Source organism: Brassica napus, chromosome A3 (genome assembly GCF_020379485.1).
Source record: "Brassica napus cultivar Da-Ae chromosome A3, Da-Ae, whole genome shotgun sequence".
NCBI lineage: Eukaryota > Viridiplantae > Streptophyta > Magnoliopsida > Brassicales > Brassicaceae > Brassica > Brassica napus.
This window is the reverse complement of record NC_063436.1, coordinates 31,433,052-31,450,995: the sequence shown is the minus strand read 5'-3', so window position 1 is coordinate 31,450,995 and position 17,944 is coordinate 31,433,052. Positions and strand designations below refer to the sequence as shown.

The 17,944-nt window shown below is 31.6% G+C and overlaps 2 protein-coding genes across 4 annotated transcripts; both read left to right on the top strand.

The window, feature by feature from the left end:
* Positions 1-3,965: 3,965 nt before the first annotated feature.
* Positions 3,966-5,078, top strand: LOC106345268 (GATA transcription factor 19-like). Its single transcript, XM_013784493.3, has 2 exons — positions 3,966-4,488; positions 4,600-5,078. The coding sequence occupies exons 1-2, from the start codon at positions 4,186-4,188 to the stop codon at positions 4,864-4,866; spliced, it is 570 nt and encodes a 189-aa protein (XP_013639947.2). The 5' UTR covers positions 3,966-4,185; the 3' UTR covers positions 4,867-5,078.
* Positions 5,079-8,539: 3,461 nt separating this feature from the next.
* LOC106345267 (U-box domain-containing protein 5-like) lies at positions 8,540-10,903 on the top strand. 3 transcript variants are annotated; one of them, XM_048767056.1, is made up of 5 exons: positions 8,540-8,929; positions 9,027-9,100; positions 9,194-9,379; positions 9,466-9,549; positions 9,647-10,903. In XM_048767056.1, exons 2-5 carry the CDS (start codon positions 9,050-9,052, stop codon positions 10,721-10,723), a joined length of 1,398 nt encoding a protein of 465 aa, XP_048623013.1. In that variant the 5' UTR covers positions 8,540-8,929; positions 9,027-9,049; the 3' UTR covers positions 10,724-10,903. The 3 variants fall into 3 exon arrangements, with proteins under 3 accessions (XP_048623013.1, XP_048623012.1, XP_022575319.1); XM_048767055.1 differs by having other exon boundaries at positions 8,552-8,929; positions 9,466-9,573; XM_022719598.2 differs by lacking the exon at positions 8,540-8,929 and having other exon boundaries at positions 8,943-9,100; positions 9,466-9,573.
* Positions 10,904-17,944: the final 7,041 nt, after the last annotated feature.

Sequence of the window (17,944 nt, the reverse complement as noted above, 5' to 3'; positions counted from 1 at the left end):
TGTTCCCCCTCTCTCTCTGGGTCTCTTGGTGTTGTTTAAATCTTTATATTCATCATACTCTCTCCAGTTACACGTATTTTTGTCCGTTCATGTTTGGCGGCACACGTCCTCCAACAAGATTTTTTGTTTTTAAATCTTAAAACCAAAATTGATGATTATTTTTTGCTTTGTTTACGTACTACAAACTTAGTTGACAGGCAATTTTAAATTTAAAAGACTAGATGACACCGCATTTATGTTAAAAGGTCCACACGGTAAATAAGATGTATGTATCTAATATCTTAGATATCATACTAAGCATAATAATTAAGTTTATACAGTGAATCTTCTTCTTTGAAAATTTTATATATTGAATCTTCTTCTTTAAAAACAAAAAAAATGATGATTTTTTTGCAGGCAATGAAAATGTTGACTGTTAATTTTAAAAGATCGATATATAACTTAATACTAGATTTTGACCCGCGCGCTTGCGCGGGTGTATATTTTGAAAAATATGTTGATATTTGTTTTTCATGTAATTATTAGGATTTGGAAAAATGAATCCGAGGAACATAACCGATACCGATCCAAAGATATAGTACCAAACCCAAACATAAATTGATTAAATATTCTAATTATTCAAAATTTTGTTATTTAGAGAACCGAATCTGATCTGAACCGAAGTATTTGGGTATCCGAATTTATCTAAAAATAGATTTATATACTTATATATATTAATTATTTTTAGATTTAACGTATATAAAACATCAAAAATGATACTTTTAAATTGGTTTAAATACTTGAAAATATATATAGATAGTCAAAAGTAAATATCTGAAATAGTTAAAGTATACTCAAATCACCAAAAATACTTAAAATAATTATTGATTTCGTATCCAAAATTTTAAATCAAGCCAATTGATATGTTAAGCTTAAGTATTATGACATATGTTATTCAAATTTATACGTAATATATTATTTTATTTATACATTTTGAGAAATTTAAAATATATAATGATTTAAGACTTTAAAAATAATTTAAATTAGTTATCCAAACCCAAACCAAACCCGCAAAGATCCAAATCGAACTCAAACCAAAATTTAGAAACATTCTAATAAGGCTGAAATCTTTGACCCCGAAAACCCAAAATACAAACCGATCAGAACTAAACCTGTATGGGTATCCAAAAGCCCATCCCTAGTCATTATTATATATCGTATTTTATCATCATATAATTAATCGTATTTTATATGTACCATCATATAAGTAATCATATAATTAATAGTATTTTATACATACCATCATATAAATAATTACATATATTATATTTTTAAAACTTAATATGAAATATGAAAACCATAATTTGAGTTGGTATTTCAAATTGGGCTTTGTATTATATTTTTCTTATATATATTGACAATATTTTTTTATAATGGTTATTGAAAAATAGTTTAGTAAAAATCCATTTTTGAATATATGTATATTTTTGAATCAATTTTTGATATGAATCAAATTTGAATTATTATTTTGATTTGAAATATGTATATAAAGTTTAAATTTTGTTTTATGGTTAGATTAGAAAATTTTTTTTAGGGAATTAGATTGACCCATTTTGGTATATTTTAAAAGTGGCCTAGATAACTTTCAATTTTTTAAAAAAACATAAGTCCATTACTTTTTTTCTTAATACTACTATCCTTGTTTTCAAACAAAAATATTTTTTTTTAAAAGACTGCAATCCATGTTTCCAAACACTCCAAATTTTTAAAAGTCCTATTCAAGTTTCCAAACACTCCAATTTTGTACTTGAGTTTTAATAAGATAGATGTTATAGTAAAATGATCCAAAATCGACATAGAACATCCAAAACGTTATTAAAGTTCGGCTAAATACGTTTTGAGGGAATCTGTTAAAAAAATTATCATCACAAATATAAGATGTAGCTTATAATATGAATTGTAAATCCAAAATTCAAAATTGTACTTTTCAGGTCAGGATTAACTGTTGGTTATAATACCACAATAACAGTTCAAAAACTTACTTCATAATCTGAATATTTTTTTTGTGAAACTGTCAAACTTGGAGAAAACCTAAGTTGTGTAATAGTTTCTTTCATCTTATTAACTTAGCCAATATGTTTATTTATACAAATACACAACTTGTATAGCAAATTCTTTACATAATAGAATAACAAATCTAACTTATACATTAATGCTGGCTTTCTTAATAGTTACATGAAAATATATTCTAGGTGATTTTGTAATCTCCGAGATCTCTTAATAAAAACTCAAATCTGATTTTTATTCTTCCGTAATAAGTCTACGTACCCTTTTGATCAAACTGTTTCCCGCTTAGATCAAACTCAGCTGTTTTGCGTATTGTAAAACTATGTACAAAACAACATAGATCTGATCCAATAAAAGAAAAAGAAGATAAATGATAAAGAAAACATAAAACTTTTCTGTAGATCTACAGATTGCACTCATTTGATGAGTTCATTCTCTTTGTACCCTTTTTATTTTATATTTTAAATTCGAGTTGGAGTTTGCTTCTTTGACTAACCAATAGAATCTATATCTCGCCAAGCTAAAGAAAGAACACAATGTTGTTGCTTTTAAATCATTGCAAAGTATCTCAACCGGGTCACCTTTACCTTTATCCCTTTATATTTCACTTCTAACCTGAACATTGGCTAGTTTTATTCCCTGACTCCTTAAAAGCACCAATCTTGACCATTCATATCTCTCATGCATTGGCCACAATCGTGACAATGATAATGTTCAAATGCATATAAAGTTTGTAACGACTAAAGTACGCGTGAATGTTCAGTTTTACAATCGTTTGGTAGTAAATATTTAGTGTCTTTTTGAGTGAGCTTTCGATAAGAGTTATAATATTTTTCAATAGTCTCATGGTAACAAACCAGTTGATTCACACTTTATTATAATTTTATTCAAATTTCTAGACATTTCATCTAAGACTAAATTGAAAATGAGTGTTATAGATATATGATATCGCTATTATCTGAATACGGAATACAAAATGACGTTTTTGAATGACATAACTTAAGCATAAGAATGAGAGCCTTTATCACACAGATTATAAATTATAATGCGTGTTATACTTTAACATAACCTATTGCGGTGAACGTTATCGCCATAAGGACATATATAAAAAGACACTGCAAAAATGAGAGTATTACACGTCGAGTTGGTGAAGCAAGCGATGACGTGTGGAAGAAGGGGACTGAGATATTCGGCTTTGGAGATAGATGATCGTGATCGGAGAGAGACCAGATCCTTAGAAGACCGCGACGTCCCCCAGTCACGTGGTCCTCTTTTGACTACATTCTCTCTTTAACTGCAGATTGAGCTTGTCATTATTATTTCCTACTTTACCATTTTAATAATTAAATTAAATATCTTCTTTAATTCATTATAACACTGTAGTTTGCTTAGCAGTGTTAACAACATTTCGTCCGTGCAAAAAGTATTGTTTAAGGTGAAATATATATTTAACCATAAATGTTTGTCCAAAACCATATCTTCGCGCTGCGGTTATTATAATCTACTTATTGATTTAATAGAAGCATACATGAAAGAAAATGAATGCGAAATTGTTTAAGAGATATGATAAAATAACTTAATGTATTTGCTACATTAGATACTAAAGCGTTCTGTAGGTAAAAGTTATGATTTGTATACGTGACTTCCTTTCTACTTAAGTTAGATTTCTATGTATAAAATTATTAGCGTTGTTATTTAGATCACCAACCGGACAGTTTTTAATCCGAAATAACGTAACTTCAACAAAAGGTCTATCTTAGAACTGAACCAAAGACCCAACACTATATAAAATACTCATAATTGTAACATCTTTTTAGACAAAAAGAAAAGAAGCAAACCCATCTAAATCTAGAGAATAAACAGAAAAAGAAAGAAAAAAAAACAATATGGATTCAGTTATACGTTACATATATAACACCGGGACCAAGGTTTGCTCTATTGTCGACTTATACCCAAGCTCTATAAATACTCTCGCCTATCTCCACTTCACACAGCAACGTGTATTCCTTTGTTTTCTACCTGACTCCTCTTTCACCGTTTCCTTATAACCACTACACAAAACAGACACACACTTCTCTTTGTATCTCTCAAAAACAAGAGTTTCCTTCTAGTGTTTCGACGATCATATATCTACATATAATGATGGGTTTCTCAATGTTCTTCTCCGAAAACGATGTTGTCCATCACTCTTCGGCTTATGCTTCTGTTGACTGCACTCTCTCTCTTGGAACTCCTTCAACTCGCCTCTGCAATGACGACGATGACCGTAGATTCTCGTCTCACACTTCCAACAATATATCCAACGCCTTAGGCTCATGGGACTTCTTGCACGGTGGCAAGAAAGGCGGTGGTGGCGGCGGAAATAACCTATTGGCTCGCCGTTGCGCTAACTGTGACACCACTTCTACACCTCTTTGGAGAAACGGTCCAAGAGGTCCCAAGGTATATAATATGCACCCATTACATCAATATTTATATAAAACCATATACTATATGGTCCATTTTAAAAAAATTCTACATCCATTATAACTTTTTTATTTTTAATTTGGTCAGTCATTGTGCAATGCGTGTGGAATCCGATTCAAGAAGGAAGAGAGACGTGCGTCGACCGCCAGAAACTCTACTTCCGGCGGAGTATCAACCGCAGCGGCTGGCGTTCCGGCCTCCGATCATCACGGAGTTACAAATTATTACTATAATAACAACAATAATAATAACAATCATTATGATTCATCGTCGCCTTGGATTCACCACCAACATCAAAATACGCAAAGAGTTCCTTATTACTCGCCAGCGAATAACGAATATTTCTTTCGTTGATGATGTCAGAGACGATAATAATGACCTCACGTCCGACCCGTTCTTGTCTTGGAGGCTTAACGTAGCCGACCGGGCCAGCCTTGTCCACGACTTTCCAATGTGATGAATGATCGTCACATAGATTTTTCCCATTAAATGTCTTAGCCTTGTATACCACCTTAATTCTACCAACAATAACAAAAAGAAACCATGGCCTTGGCCAAAGTATTTAATTTTTACTCTTTATTTCACATCCCTTATATATTAAAAGAGAAGCATTGTAATAAATGCATTCACATTATAATAGACACGTGGCAGCTTCACAATGATTTGATAATAAATATGTTAACGCGTTCACACTATAATCATAAATGTGTTCACACTACGTACTTTGTTATTTTTTTAATATAAAACTCACATACATAGTTCCAATAAAACTCTAGATTTTTCGGTTCGAATAAAAATAGATAACGAATCAAAAGCTAAACTATATATATATTATTTTTATTGTTTACGGATAAAATTGAGCAAAATATTCATAAATTTTGATTCGATTTGTTATCCGTTTTGATTTGAACCAAAAAATCTTGATATTTGAAACTCTACGAAACAAATCAAATACTAAAATACAATATCCAAAAAAGAAACAAATCACTAATACCAATATTTTTAGGAACATATATCTAATTTGATATGTTATATGCATATATATACATATATGAAAAGAATTATATGTATATGTTATATATATTATACTTTATATCAGTTTTACAATATAAATTTATTATATTAGGTACTAGAATTAAAAGGTTATATAATGTTTTATTTTTGTAATAAAATGTTATTATTAAATTATTTTTAAAATTTTATTTTATTTACAATCAAATCGAATATTCTTTAAAATTCTAAAACATTTCGGATATCCGAGTCACCGAATATCTAGGTGGCTAAAAATTGAATCGACAAAAATGCTTTCAAATATCTAGATACTTGATATGTGTCCACCCCTATTTACGAATGTAATTTTATTTTCTTTTGATGAAAAAATGACCAATGTCAAGGTCTTTTTTATTTTAAATAAATTTTAATTTTATCTTTCATGTATTATTCTAAACAAAAATATCATTTAATATTAATTAACAATATCTTTATATATTTTCAACTATTTTTATATACTTTTTACATAAATATACATGTGCACCTTGATGTGAGCATCTTATAACTAAGTATTCACCACAGCTAAAGTATCTAATTTTTTTGAAAGTTGAAATATTTTTTCTTAATGTTTCTTTCACTATTGACCAAATTGTAGTTAAATGATTTGTCTTAATAATTTTCTTTTCTTTTTCTTAAACTATTATCTGTTTAAAAACTATAATATGAAACTATTGGTTCGACATGACGACTATCTAAACTTCATAATATGAAAATAAACATATAATATTAATTTTAGGTTTTTATCCGAAAAAACCTAAAAATCAAATGTTTTAACCGAATAAACTAAAATGAATATTAATTTAAAATAATAGTTATATTTTAGAAGATTAAAAACAAAAAAACGTAAAACCTAACTAATATCCAGATTAAACAGATTTATTGCCTTTTTTATTAAAAATAACGAAACTAATAATCACATCCCGCGCAAGGCGCGGGTTATTACCTAGTCTACTAAATGTTTTGTTTGGTATTTATGTAAGTTTTCTAAATTTAAATTCCGTACGAAGGACTTGTGTGTTCTTTTAATTTCAAAACGTTTCTAATGTTCTCTCGGGTAAATGAACGAGTGATACTTGTACCTACTTTATAACCTTCTAAGTACGTATGCTCTACTCTGACCACGATTCAAGATCAAATCTCTTTCGCTTAGTATAGTGCAAACTTCGTTTCTGATTCATATATATCCTTAAGTTCTGTCTTGTACTATTTTTCTTATATTTCAACTAACAACTATTAAAACATATTTGAAAAACAATTATTAAAACACAGGATTCCACTAAAAATTGTAAATTCATGTATATTTATGAGGAAATTTAGAAGAACCGTAGTTTTGTCTGATTCTTAGAGCAAGACGATCAATATGGGTCTATTCATCAACACTAGTTCTCGTAGTAACTCTATAGCCAACATTCAGTTTTCTGACATGAGTGAAATTTAGAAATTGTACAAAGTCATTCTTTGTAATATTTTCAGAATGCATCTGATAAGTATTTGACATATTTTTCCAAACTGAAAAAATTAATACTAGAAATAAATTCACAAATAAAAAGCAAAAAAAAAAAATTATGCGAAGAATATATGCATGATGGACAACAAGAATGTTTATAGTATTAACGCCAAAGTTGTCTTGGAAATTTAGCCATATGGTATCAGTACTAAGAACAATAATCTGGTTAATTGTCAAATGATGAGACTCGGCTCCTCTCTTATGTTTCCCATCAGCTCTGATTTTGCAATACAAATATTCATGAATTATTGTAAGAAAAAAACAAGATAGGTAAAATAAATTTGGATCAGAAACACAAACTCCTAGCTGAGACTTGTCAAATGGCAGAAAGTACTCAACGTTGTAGTCTCCATGATAAAGTCATTTGAACTCCTACACCACAGTAGCATAGCACATAAGTAAGCCGATAACAAAACTATAAAAACTAATCCACATACCATGCTACTAGTATGATCTTATATAAACAGTATTGTGAATTATTATAAAATGTTCATACATGTGATGCATGTCTCATTTCTCTACTCCGACTAACTAGTATGATATTGATAAATAGGTCATGTTCCTATTTAATGCAGAATAGTTGGTTGCTTGCACACATAAGTAATTTATTTACACAAAATGAAATTCACTATAGGTGCTGGGAAAGCAAGATGAGGAGAGAAAGAAATAGAAAGGAAATGGATTCCATGAGAGTAACCAGAAAGCAAAAAGATATGAAAAGGATGTGAAAGAACTCGACATGGATCAAACTCAAGCAGCAGTCTTTGAAGTGTCGATGCTTGAATAATTTACAATATTATCGTATTCAGCCGAAAGTAATATACTAGTATATAGGTACTATCATAAGCTATTCATCACATACAATCTTTTCTTTTAGTAATAAACTAAACATCTTGTAAAATATCATTACAAACTGAACGCGCGAATAATGTCAATCTCTGAAAATATCTTCATGTGAAAAAAACAGTGTAGATTTAGGCATTTACTGGAGAAGAACAAAAAGGTGGACCACTCAACGGGTTGCGACGAAATACAAAGTCTTACACAAACGTTGATAATTTGCATTTGCGAAGGTTGTGGTCACAAACGTTATATCTCACTCATACCATGTGATGTGACTACCACACACTCCTCCAATGTTATTTACATTGTAGTTTCTTTTGGGGTTAAATTATTGCAAGATACAACATGCATGGGACCAATCTTGGCGATAATGTCAATTTTTTTTCTATCTTCAACAATCAAGATTGTCTGATGAAAGATAATAAACCATAAAATGAGGCAAAAGTTTGAATAGGTAATTTAAAGCGAAATGGCGCATCCTTGCGTTAGCAAAGCGTTTGTCAAAAATAGATGTCCATATTAACATTTGCAAACAGATGTATGAAACCATAGATGGGCAGCTAATTTATAATTTTATATTAACCATGAATGGTCTTTTATTTTTTACACACGGAAATAAAAGACCAAAGAAGAAAGACTTTTTCACTCAGAAGTTCCATTTTCCCTGGAGAAATAGAATTGGATTTAAAAGAAAATTGTGTAAATTACTAAAGAAAATAAAACTTGTTTGCATGTTGACTTGACCAGTGCGACGCGACACTAAGACCAATCCATCCTTTGAAACCAGCATTACGCGGTTACGTAGATTCCCGTCACAGCCCAGTTATCGTCCTTTAAAATGTGAAAGCTCAACGAGTCACTTTAACACACACTCGCACTCCTCTCTTTCTCATAATAGTCTTTTTCATTTTCTCCAATCAACAACCAAAGTTTGCACCCTTTTTTTTTGCAATTCTTCGAGATCTTTAACACGAGTGACCTTCAAAGACTGTATCTTACTTTGTTGACAAAAAAAAAGTAACTCAATTCTGTTACCTTTATCTCTGCTCTGCTTTGGTTTGGTTTGTTTCATTGTCAAATTGTCTTACAAATATATGTTTATCAAACTTGGCAGAATCTTGAAACTTGCTGTGTTAGATGGGAATTGACATCACTACCCGGATAGAGAAGTTGCCTCATTCCTTCAAGGTCTGTTCTAATCATCTCCTTATAATTGAACTTTTTTGCCTTAAGGTTTAGTTATTGTAGTGACATGTTTGGTGATGCTTGCACTGTTTCCAGATGCACTCTTCCATGTGCTTAGAGTTAAAGAACTTAGTTGATAGTATCATGAGCATCTTTCCTGATATAGAAGATGCTCGACCCGGATCCTCCTCAGGGATACAGACTCTATGTTTGCTCAACAAAGCTTTGGAGAAAGCTAAGCTGCTTCTTCAGTACTGCAGCGAATCCAGCAAACTCTACATGGTTTGTCACATTTTCTTAAATTAATTTTATTTGCAAATGTGCATTTTTTTTCTTTCTGTGGCCTAATGTGTTGCTTCATTCTTCAGGCAGTAACAGGAGATGGTATACTCTCAAGAGGTTGTAGAGCCAAGAAGTTATTAGAGCAAAGCTTATCTGACATCAGAAGCATGGTACCAACTGTTTTGGCTATTAAGGTTTCTGTACCAAACTATTTTTGATTCTTCTATAAAAAAACGAAGAATCACTGATGAGAGTTTTGATTTGCAGATAACTCAAATAGTCCAAGATCTGAGATCAACTGTGTTGTCTCTTGAACCATCTGAAGAAGAAGCTGGGAAAGCTGTTAGAGAACTGATGCAGCTGAGCACATCTTCTCCTGATGAGATTAGAGATTTCCATTTTGCAGCGTTGAAGCTCCATCTTTCAACTCCTGAGGCCATTGTGATTGAGAGAAGATCCTTAAAGTCGCTTTTTGCGAAACTAGGCGAGCGTGAAGGGGACAAGAGACAGGTTCTGAAGTATCTTCTCTGTCTTTTAAAGAAGCATGAGGAGATCATTTTGAGAGATAACTCGTTCACGCAGCTTCAGTCTGTTGATGATCTTGTGTGTGCTAGTGCTGTAGAAGCCGGGTGTACTGACTTCAACTCAAGCTTCTCCACTGAATCAGGAACTGAAGTCACAGACTCTACTCACAGGGAGGTGGAGATAGGCTCTCTCTCTTCCCTCTTGAAGATGGCAGAGTCTGGAGCAGACCATCTCCAGGAAGACGCTATGAACACACTCAAGAGCCTCTCCTCGAGCAACGAGATTTGTCTGGAAATGGTTTCTCTCGGTTTCGTCAAGAATCTCACATCTCTCTTGCAACAAATTGTGTTCAGCAAGCAATCGATCATCATTCTGAGGAACCTCTGCAACACGGAGAAAGGAAGGGTTTGTATAACGGAAACACCTGGTTGTTTAGCTTCAATAGCTGAACTGCTGGACTCAGATGTTACCGAGGAGCAAGAGAATGCAATCTCCATCCTGTTACAGCTCTGTGTGGAGAAGATAGAGTATTGCAGCCTTGTTGTGAGAGAGGGCGTTGATATTTACTCATCTCTTTTCTTGATATCCAACAATGGAACGGAGGAAGCCAAGGTTGGTGCATCAGAGTTGCTTAGAGCTCTTGAAGAAGTAGATTCTAACAGAGAAGAAGAGTCTTCCACACTAGAAGGAGCAACTACTTCACAGACTGTTATTACTCCAGTTAAGCATCAAGAACCTATGCTAACAACTCCATCTCTGAAGAAGTCTGGTCTTTTTGGACTCAGATTCCCATTTTCAAGAAGAAGAAAAGTTTGTTAGGTTGTTTTATAACTTAAAGCCTTTTTTGTCTGGTTCTCTTTGTTGAATTAGGAGTTTGTAAATATTAGACACAAAATGTCCCACCACATGTTGGAAAGGATTCTTAGTAATATAAAAGATAGATGGGCCACTCCACTTATCACCAATTGGTTTTAGGTTGGAAGCACATATAGCTTAACATGGTATCAGAGTCCGATCCACGCAGTCCAACTCGATCCACATCGATCTGGCCCAAAGTTGGCCCATCGATACTTGTCCGAGCATTCCGAGATTGACGCTCAAAGGGCCATCATCTCGAGGGGACATATTAGATACAAAGTGTCTCACTTCGGATGTTGGAAAGGATCCTTAGTAATATATAAGATAGATGAACCACTCCACTTATCACCAATTAGTTTTAGGTTGGAAGCTCATCTAGCCTAAAAGTAAATGTCAATGTAATTGTAATTTGATAGGACCCTTTTGGAAAACTAACTAGAATATTGGTTCCAATACAGTTGGAACCCTAGTCATCCATTTCATTTAAAATTATAGAACATTTATCATTGCCATATGGATCCAAATAATGACCGTTTTTTTAATGGGTTGTAATATACAGAAATAAATTGAGCATATATATATATTTTAAATTATTTAAAGTTGACAAAACATTTTTTTTAATAAAAAAAAGATGTGCAAATATTATAACAAAAAAAAAACATCAAATTTGTTAATACTTAACTAGTGAAATCATTATACACAAATAATATGAATAAATCTACTTTCATGAGTTTTGTGTCGTTAAATTGAGCGTTGTCTTTGTTTGTGTTTGTTTATCGATTCTAGTGTTGTGGATTAGATAAATTAGGGTCTTTGCTTGCGTTTGTTTTTTGTTTCTAGTGATGATTTTGCTAATACATTTCCTTTCTTTTTTTTCTGAAGGAAGTATGGAAACTACGAGGCACAACGTGGAAATTTACCTATGCGAAATCATCACCCATGTAGGTGTAGAAGGTAGTCACTCCAGACTCATGATTGGGATCTATAAGTTCACCAGAGAGATCATCCAACCCATCCAAGGACCCGATCAGTTGATGCTTCAGCTCAAAGATTTTCAAGAGTGGTATGCGGTCGATGTAGACACTTCCTCACGGTGAATTTCTACAACTCCATCATTCCAGTTTCTACTTTGAGAATCAGTGCGTATTTGGAAGGTAGGGCCTTAAACCCTGGATGGATGTGGGAAAGAGTTGCGGATCGTTTATCCGCAGTTGCTGACAATGAGGGTATATATGTGCATGTGTTTGAAAGCCCTAATCCAAGACTCATCATGATCTAACTAGACTGTTTTTCTTACCAAGAGTAACATTAACTTGTTCTAGTTGGTGAACAATTGTAGAGCCTGTCAACGTGACTGGTGGATGTCTGGTTTCTATTTTCCCGTCAAAGTGTGCTCTATTTTGAAGAAAGCCATGATCTGTAGGAAGAAAACAACGATGGCCAATGAAACAATTTTTTTCCATTGATGTAATCGTTGTCAGATACCATCATAATTACAACTTGGACAAGCTGATGTTGTATATGTATTCCAACCTGACAAATTTCCAAAACCAGTAAAATCACTAACTGTCCACATGAGAGCTGCTCGCATATCAAATTTTTGTTTTGTGGAAGCATCTAACGTTTTAATCCCATAAAACCATAACTCTTTCAACTCCTTGATAAGTGGCTGCAAGTAGACATCAATATCATTACCAGGCATGTGTTTTCCAGGAATAACCATAGAGAGAATCACTGATGTCTGCTTCATCGACATCCATGGTGGAAAATTATAAGAAAATAACATCACTGGCCATATGCTATAGCTACTGCTCATTGTACCAAAAAGGTTGAATCCATCAGCCGCCAAGCCTAATCCGACATTTCTTGAATCAGAAGCAAATTCAGGATATTGATGATCAAATGCCTTCCAAGCCAACCCATCTCTTGGATGTCGAAGCTTGCCATCATTGTTACTAGCAGTTGCATGCCATCTCATGTGGTTGCAGTTTTTGATGACATAAATAAACGCTGAAGTCGTGGCTTTAGAGGAAAATAACGCAAGACTTTTGCAGGAGATTTAGTTTTTTCTTTCTCTGATCCAGAAACCGTTCTCTCTGCTGGTTTGTTATCTTTCCAACGAGAGACTTCACAAACTTTGCAGATCTCTCTTTCTGCATATGCCTCCCAATATAACATGCAATCATTTGGACATGCATGAATTGACTCGTAAGTCATGCCTAATTTACAAATAACCTTCTTCATGTCATTAAATGAATCTGGCAATTTGGCATGCGTAAAGGCTTCTTTCATCAAATCGAGCACCATAGATATCCCCTTGTCACTGACCCCGCACATACATTTAATATGGTACAACTTCAGTATAATGGAAAACTTCGTGAAGTTACTGCATCCTGGATATAACCTCTTGATTATAATCAGCAAATAACTCCTCAAAATCTTCTCTTCTTCCACTATTTCTCCAGCAGTTGATGGTATGTCGCTGTTCATTGGTTGCTCAGATGAGTCATTTCCATATTCACCTTGCATATTCATATTAATATCAGGAAAAAGATCATCCAAGAGATTCAAAGTTGAATCTAACTGAACTCGAGTGATATCAGAAGGTACCCTTGCATTCTCTGTAATGCGTATTTCCTCTCCGTGTAATATCCAACTTGTGTATGGACTTAAAAAGCCATAGCACATCAAATCACCCTCCATTTCTTCTCTTGACTAAGGTTTGGTTAGAGAACAACGGTTACATGGACATTTAATCATTTGTACATTTGATCTACCAAATGCAAAATCCAAAAAAAAAATTACTCGTAGTTTGTAATCTTGAGATAAATGTGGCTTTTATATCCATGATTTATCCATTGGAATCTGAAAACATATTCACAGAGTTAAACTTTAAATTTACAAATCAAGCATTAAAAGTTCTATGAATTATAGTCAAACAATAAAATCATGTATAGAACTATATGTTTGTTATAATCGTTCATTTATTTTTTAAATTCCTTAAAAACTTTGAAAACGTCTTGATCAATCTAGCTAATCAATGTAAATTTATCATTATAGCATCAATTATTAGCATAACTGATAAATAAAGTTGCACAGCTGAAAACTCAGAAAAGCGTATGTATTTACTTTATAACTAACACAAAACTTTGATTTTTAATTCTAGAGATTTCAGATTAACAACTTTTCCCATAAACATTGTAAAACCTTTTGCTATAAATCCAAATAGTGAATGTCAATTTACCTTATAATTAAGCACACCTTTGATCTTTCCCTAACCGACAATTATTTTTGTAAACAAATGTGAGGATGATCGTAATGCACCCTAGGAAGAAGAAGCCAAACAAAACCACGTCAACAATCAGTGAGTTATTATCCCTTTCACTTTAAAATACAGAAACCATGTATCAATTTACCTTAACTAATTATAAGCAATTTCGATCTGAGATTGATGACAACCAATTTTGCAATTGAAATGGAAATGTGATCTTCTACCTCGTTGAGGAAAAAGGTCAAACAACATCGAGGAAGAATAGGTCAAAATTAAAGAATTAGCTGATCAAAAGCTAACAAGAAAAAAAGATTCTTTAATTTGCTTAACTTACGATATATATATATATACACATAGGATAAATATTTATTTACCTTCAACTCAAAACAATAGTATATTTTAAGATATATATTAGCGATACAATATTGCATTAAATAGATGTAAAAGTTACGTAATATTTATAATGTTAAGAGAATTATGTTAGCATCAATTTTAATTGATGTAAGTTTTGTATTATTTTAACAAATGATGTTTTTTAAAAAGTAAATGCATCGATTATTTAATTGATATCAATCTGTATAATAATATCATTTTTGTTTAAGTGATACAAAATAACATAAATTGTATCATTTTTAATGAATGGATGCAAAATAAATTAATAATGATATCATTTGCTATAACTGATGCTAACTTATTATTATTTGTATCATTTATAAATACATAATTTAAAATATAATCACTTATTTTTGTGATACACTTTAAGTGATTTAATATGCACTTCTTTTTTTTGTAGTGATAGAAGCCGAGGGGACGAGCTGTAATGTATGTCTGGGGGAGCTAAGTAGCGAAAGTTGCTATGCACTCTCTTGTGGTCATGTCTACCACAAGAGATGTCTATGTTCTCTCCTGTGGGAAATCACTGACTTTCATTGTCTTCTTTGGGATGATCCTGTTTTTTAAATTATGATTATCTAAAACCTACGTTGTTTGCATGTTGATTTAGTGTGATCCTTTTTTTTTTCTTTTTAATCTTTCGGTGTAGTGAACTTTATTATGATCATGTATGTTTGTTTGGGTGCAACATAACTCTAAAGAGAGAGAGTGGCAGGAACAGTAAGAGCTGGAAGATTGAAGTTCTTTAGTGGTGTAATTTATAGAGCAAGTCATGATACACTTTTGTGCTTCCTTACTTTCCTCATCGGACAATTGTAAAACTTTCACTTTGTGTTTTCCCTTCCAACGGCTACGATGGAATCATCTCGATCTCGAGAATGTCACGCGGATTACCAATTTGGAGATAACCTAGTGTGCATGGAACTAGTGTTGGTCCTGTGTGCTAGGGCACGAAAATACCTAGAGCATGTTCATCGTTCAAAACCTGTGCAGAATTCTAAAAGAAAAAAAAAATATCAATACTATAATAATGTATTTAATTTTTATTTTTCTCTACAAAAGAAAACCAATAAATGGTTGACACATACGTGTGTGAATTTGGTAACCATTTCTTAATTTTTAAGGACCCTTCTCTTTCTTATTTCCTAATTTTTCATTATCTAATCTATTAATTTAGAGTTATATTTTTATCTACTGTTAAATGTTGTCATTTAATTTTTGAACTTATTCATAACACTATCCTTTCATATACACGTTCGCTCACCCTTATACATACTTGATATCAACCGGTAAACTTAATGTAAACTGAGCTTTCTTTAAACCAAATTTCGGTTAGCATATCCAAATAAAGAACCTATTCAAATAATCATCATCAATTTAAACATACTAACCGCTTATCAGAATTTATATTAAACTGACTTTAACGGAACAAGTATACATCAATTTATTCATTCTACATTTCTTCTGTTAAAGTAATACGAACTTTGATTAATGCTATAGAAAAAACTAATACGGACCTTTGAGATCATGATTTTATTGTATGTAATCATCAATAATGCTAACCAATTGTCCATTCTCTTTTTTTTTGGTACATATAGATTGTAAAATCATTATAGCTAAACATACCAAAGTGGTAAAAAAAAAATCAGCTAATACAAAATCCATTTTCATGCTACATAATTACACTAATTGCTGAGTCAATTATGACTTACCTGTGTCATATTTCGATAACCATATTAAACAAAAGTTGAAGAAGCTAAGCCTTTTTCATTTTCTTTTCTTGATCTAGATAAACTGTCAAATAGTTATCACTAACCAAACCAAACTGGTTTAATATGAATTTTCTAAATTGCAAGAAATCATGAATAGTATTATATTGAGTTTATACGTTTGAATTTATTATATGACCATCACATATTTTTTTTAACCCAGAAAATAATCTACATTCAGTTCCAAAAAGATTATAGTCACCACAAAATATGGTAATAAAGTATCTATACTATACCATCATGCTCTTTTTAATTGCTATTAATGATTACTTGAACGAGCTCATCCTGATATTTTTATAAAAACGAAATAGGGTTCTTACACCTAAAACAAATATATGTGCCTAAATATGTATTTAATTTTATAAAAAATAAATTACATTAAAAAGAGTAAAATTTGTAAAACGGATTGGAAATTTGAAAGTGATGTATTAGATATAATATATATTTACTATAAATTAAAAAAACCAAAAGAAAATGATATTGTATAAAATAAAATAGTATAAATATATTTTCATATTTGTATGATTCCAAAAAAAACTGAAAATGTTATATTTTGAAAAAATTAACATATAACATGTTTATCATAAAGAAGGTAAGCAAATTGAACTACAAATATAATAAAAAACCTAAAGACAAATCTATGTTTTTATTAAAATAAATTTATAAAATAATTTCGCCCTTGAAAAGGGTGAGTCAAAATCCAGTTTTTATTATTTTTAATCTTAAAAACTGAGCAAAGAATTAGCGTTGAACATGCTTTTAGTTGATGCATTATTGGTTGTTACAATAACTTATAGTATATTATTAATTAATAATCGGTTTTTTTCAGGTTGAGTTGTTGTCGTGACTCACTCGCTCAAATTTTAATAATCTTAAAATTTTTGCCATTAATTTCAATTGTACTACGTAAAAAATCCATTTGATAATTGTTTATATTTTTGAGAAGAGTTGATATCTGTCAGGCATGAATTTAGTCATTTTTTATTTTTTTTAAAAAAGTAATTCCTCAAATGAAACTACCAAGTCACCAAGTGAATGAATAATTTAGATTTTGTTGTATAATAAAGGTGAGATAATGTTTATATTTATTATTGTATATATATTTGTTTGTGGGGGTGTAAAAGTGACAAGACAAAAAGAGAGAGAGATGAGACAACGATTGAGAAAGAGATGTTGAAAGTGATTCTGATTCTTAATTAAGGGTCTGACTGGTTTAATCGCAGCGGTTGCGGTTGCGGTTGCGGGAGTTTGCGGATGCGGGTGGTTGCGGTTTCTAGCGGTTTTAAGAGATTTGTACGACTGGTTATGTGGTTAGAAATTTGTGCGTTTGCGGGATACTTATGACTGGTTAACTACCAAATGCAGCAGCAGTTAAATAATAAATTAACAATATTTACATTTTATACAATTATAAAAATATCAAAAATAATAATATTATAATAAATATAAAATTTATATTTAGAAAGTTATAGTTTAAATTTTTTTAAAATATAGAAAATATTTTTATTTTAAAGTTTTATAATATTAATTAAAATTTAATTGATATATTTTAGCATTTTTATAATTTCAGTTTAATTTTTTTATTGAATTTTTTTATTTTTGTATTTATATTGTTTTGGAAAAAAAATAATTTTTTTTTATCCTCCCGCAAACGCCCGCAACCGCAAACGCTAGCTGGAACCAGCTTTTGAATTTATGAGGTTCAGAGCGATTTGGAGCGATTTGGAGCGGTTTAGAGCGGTTTGAGCG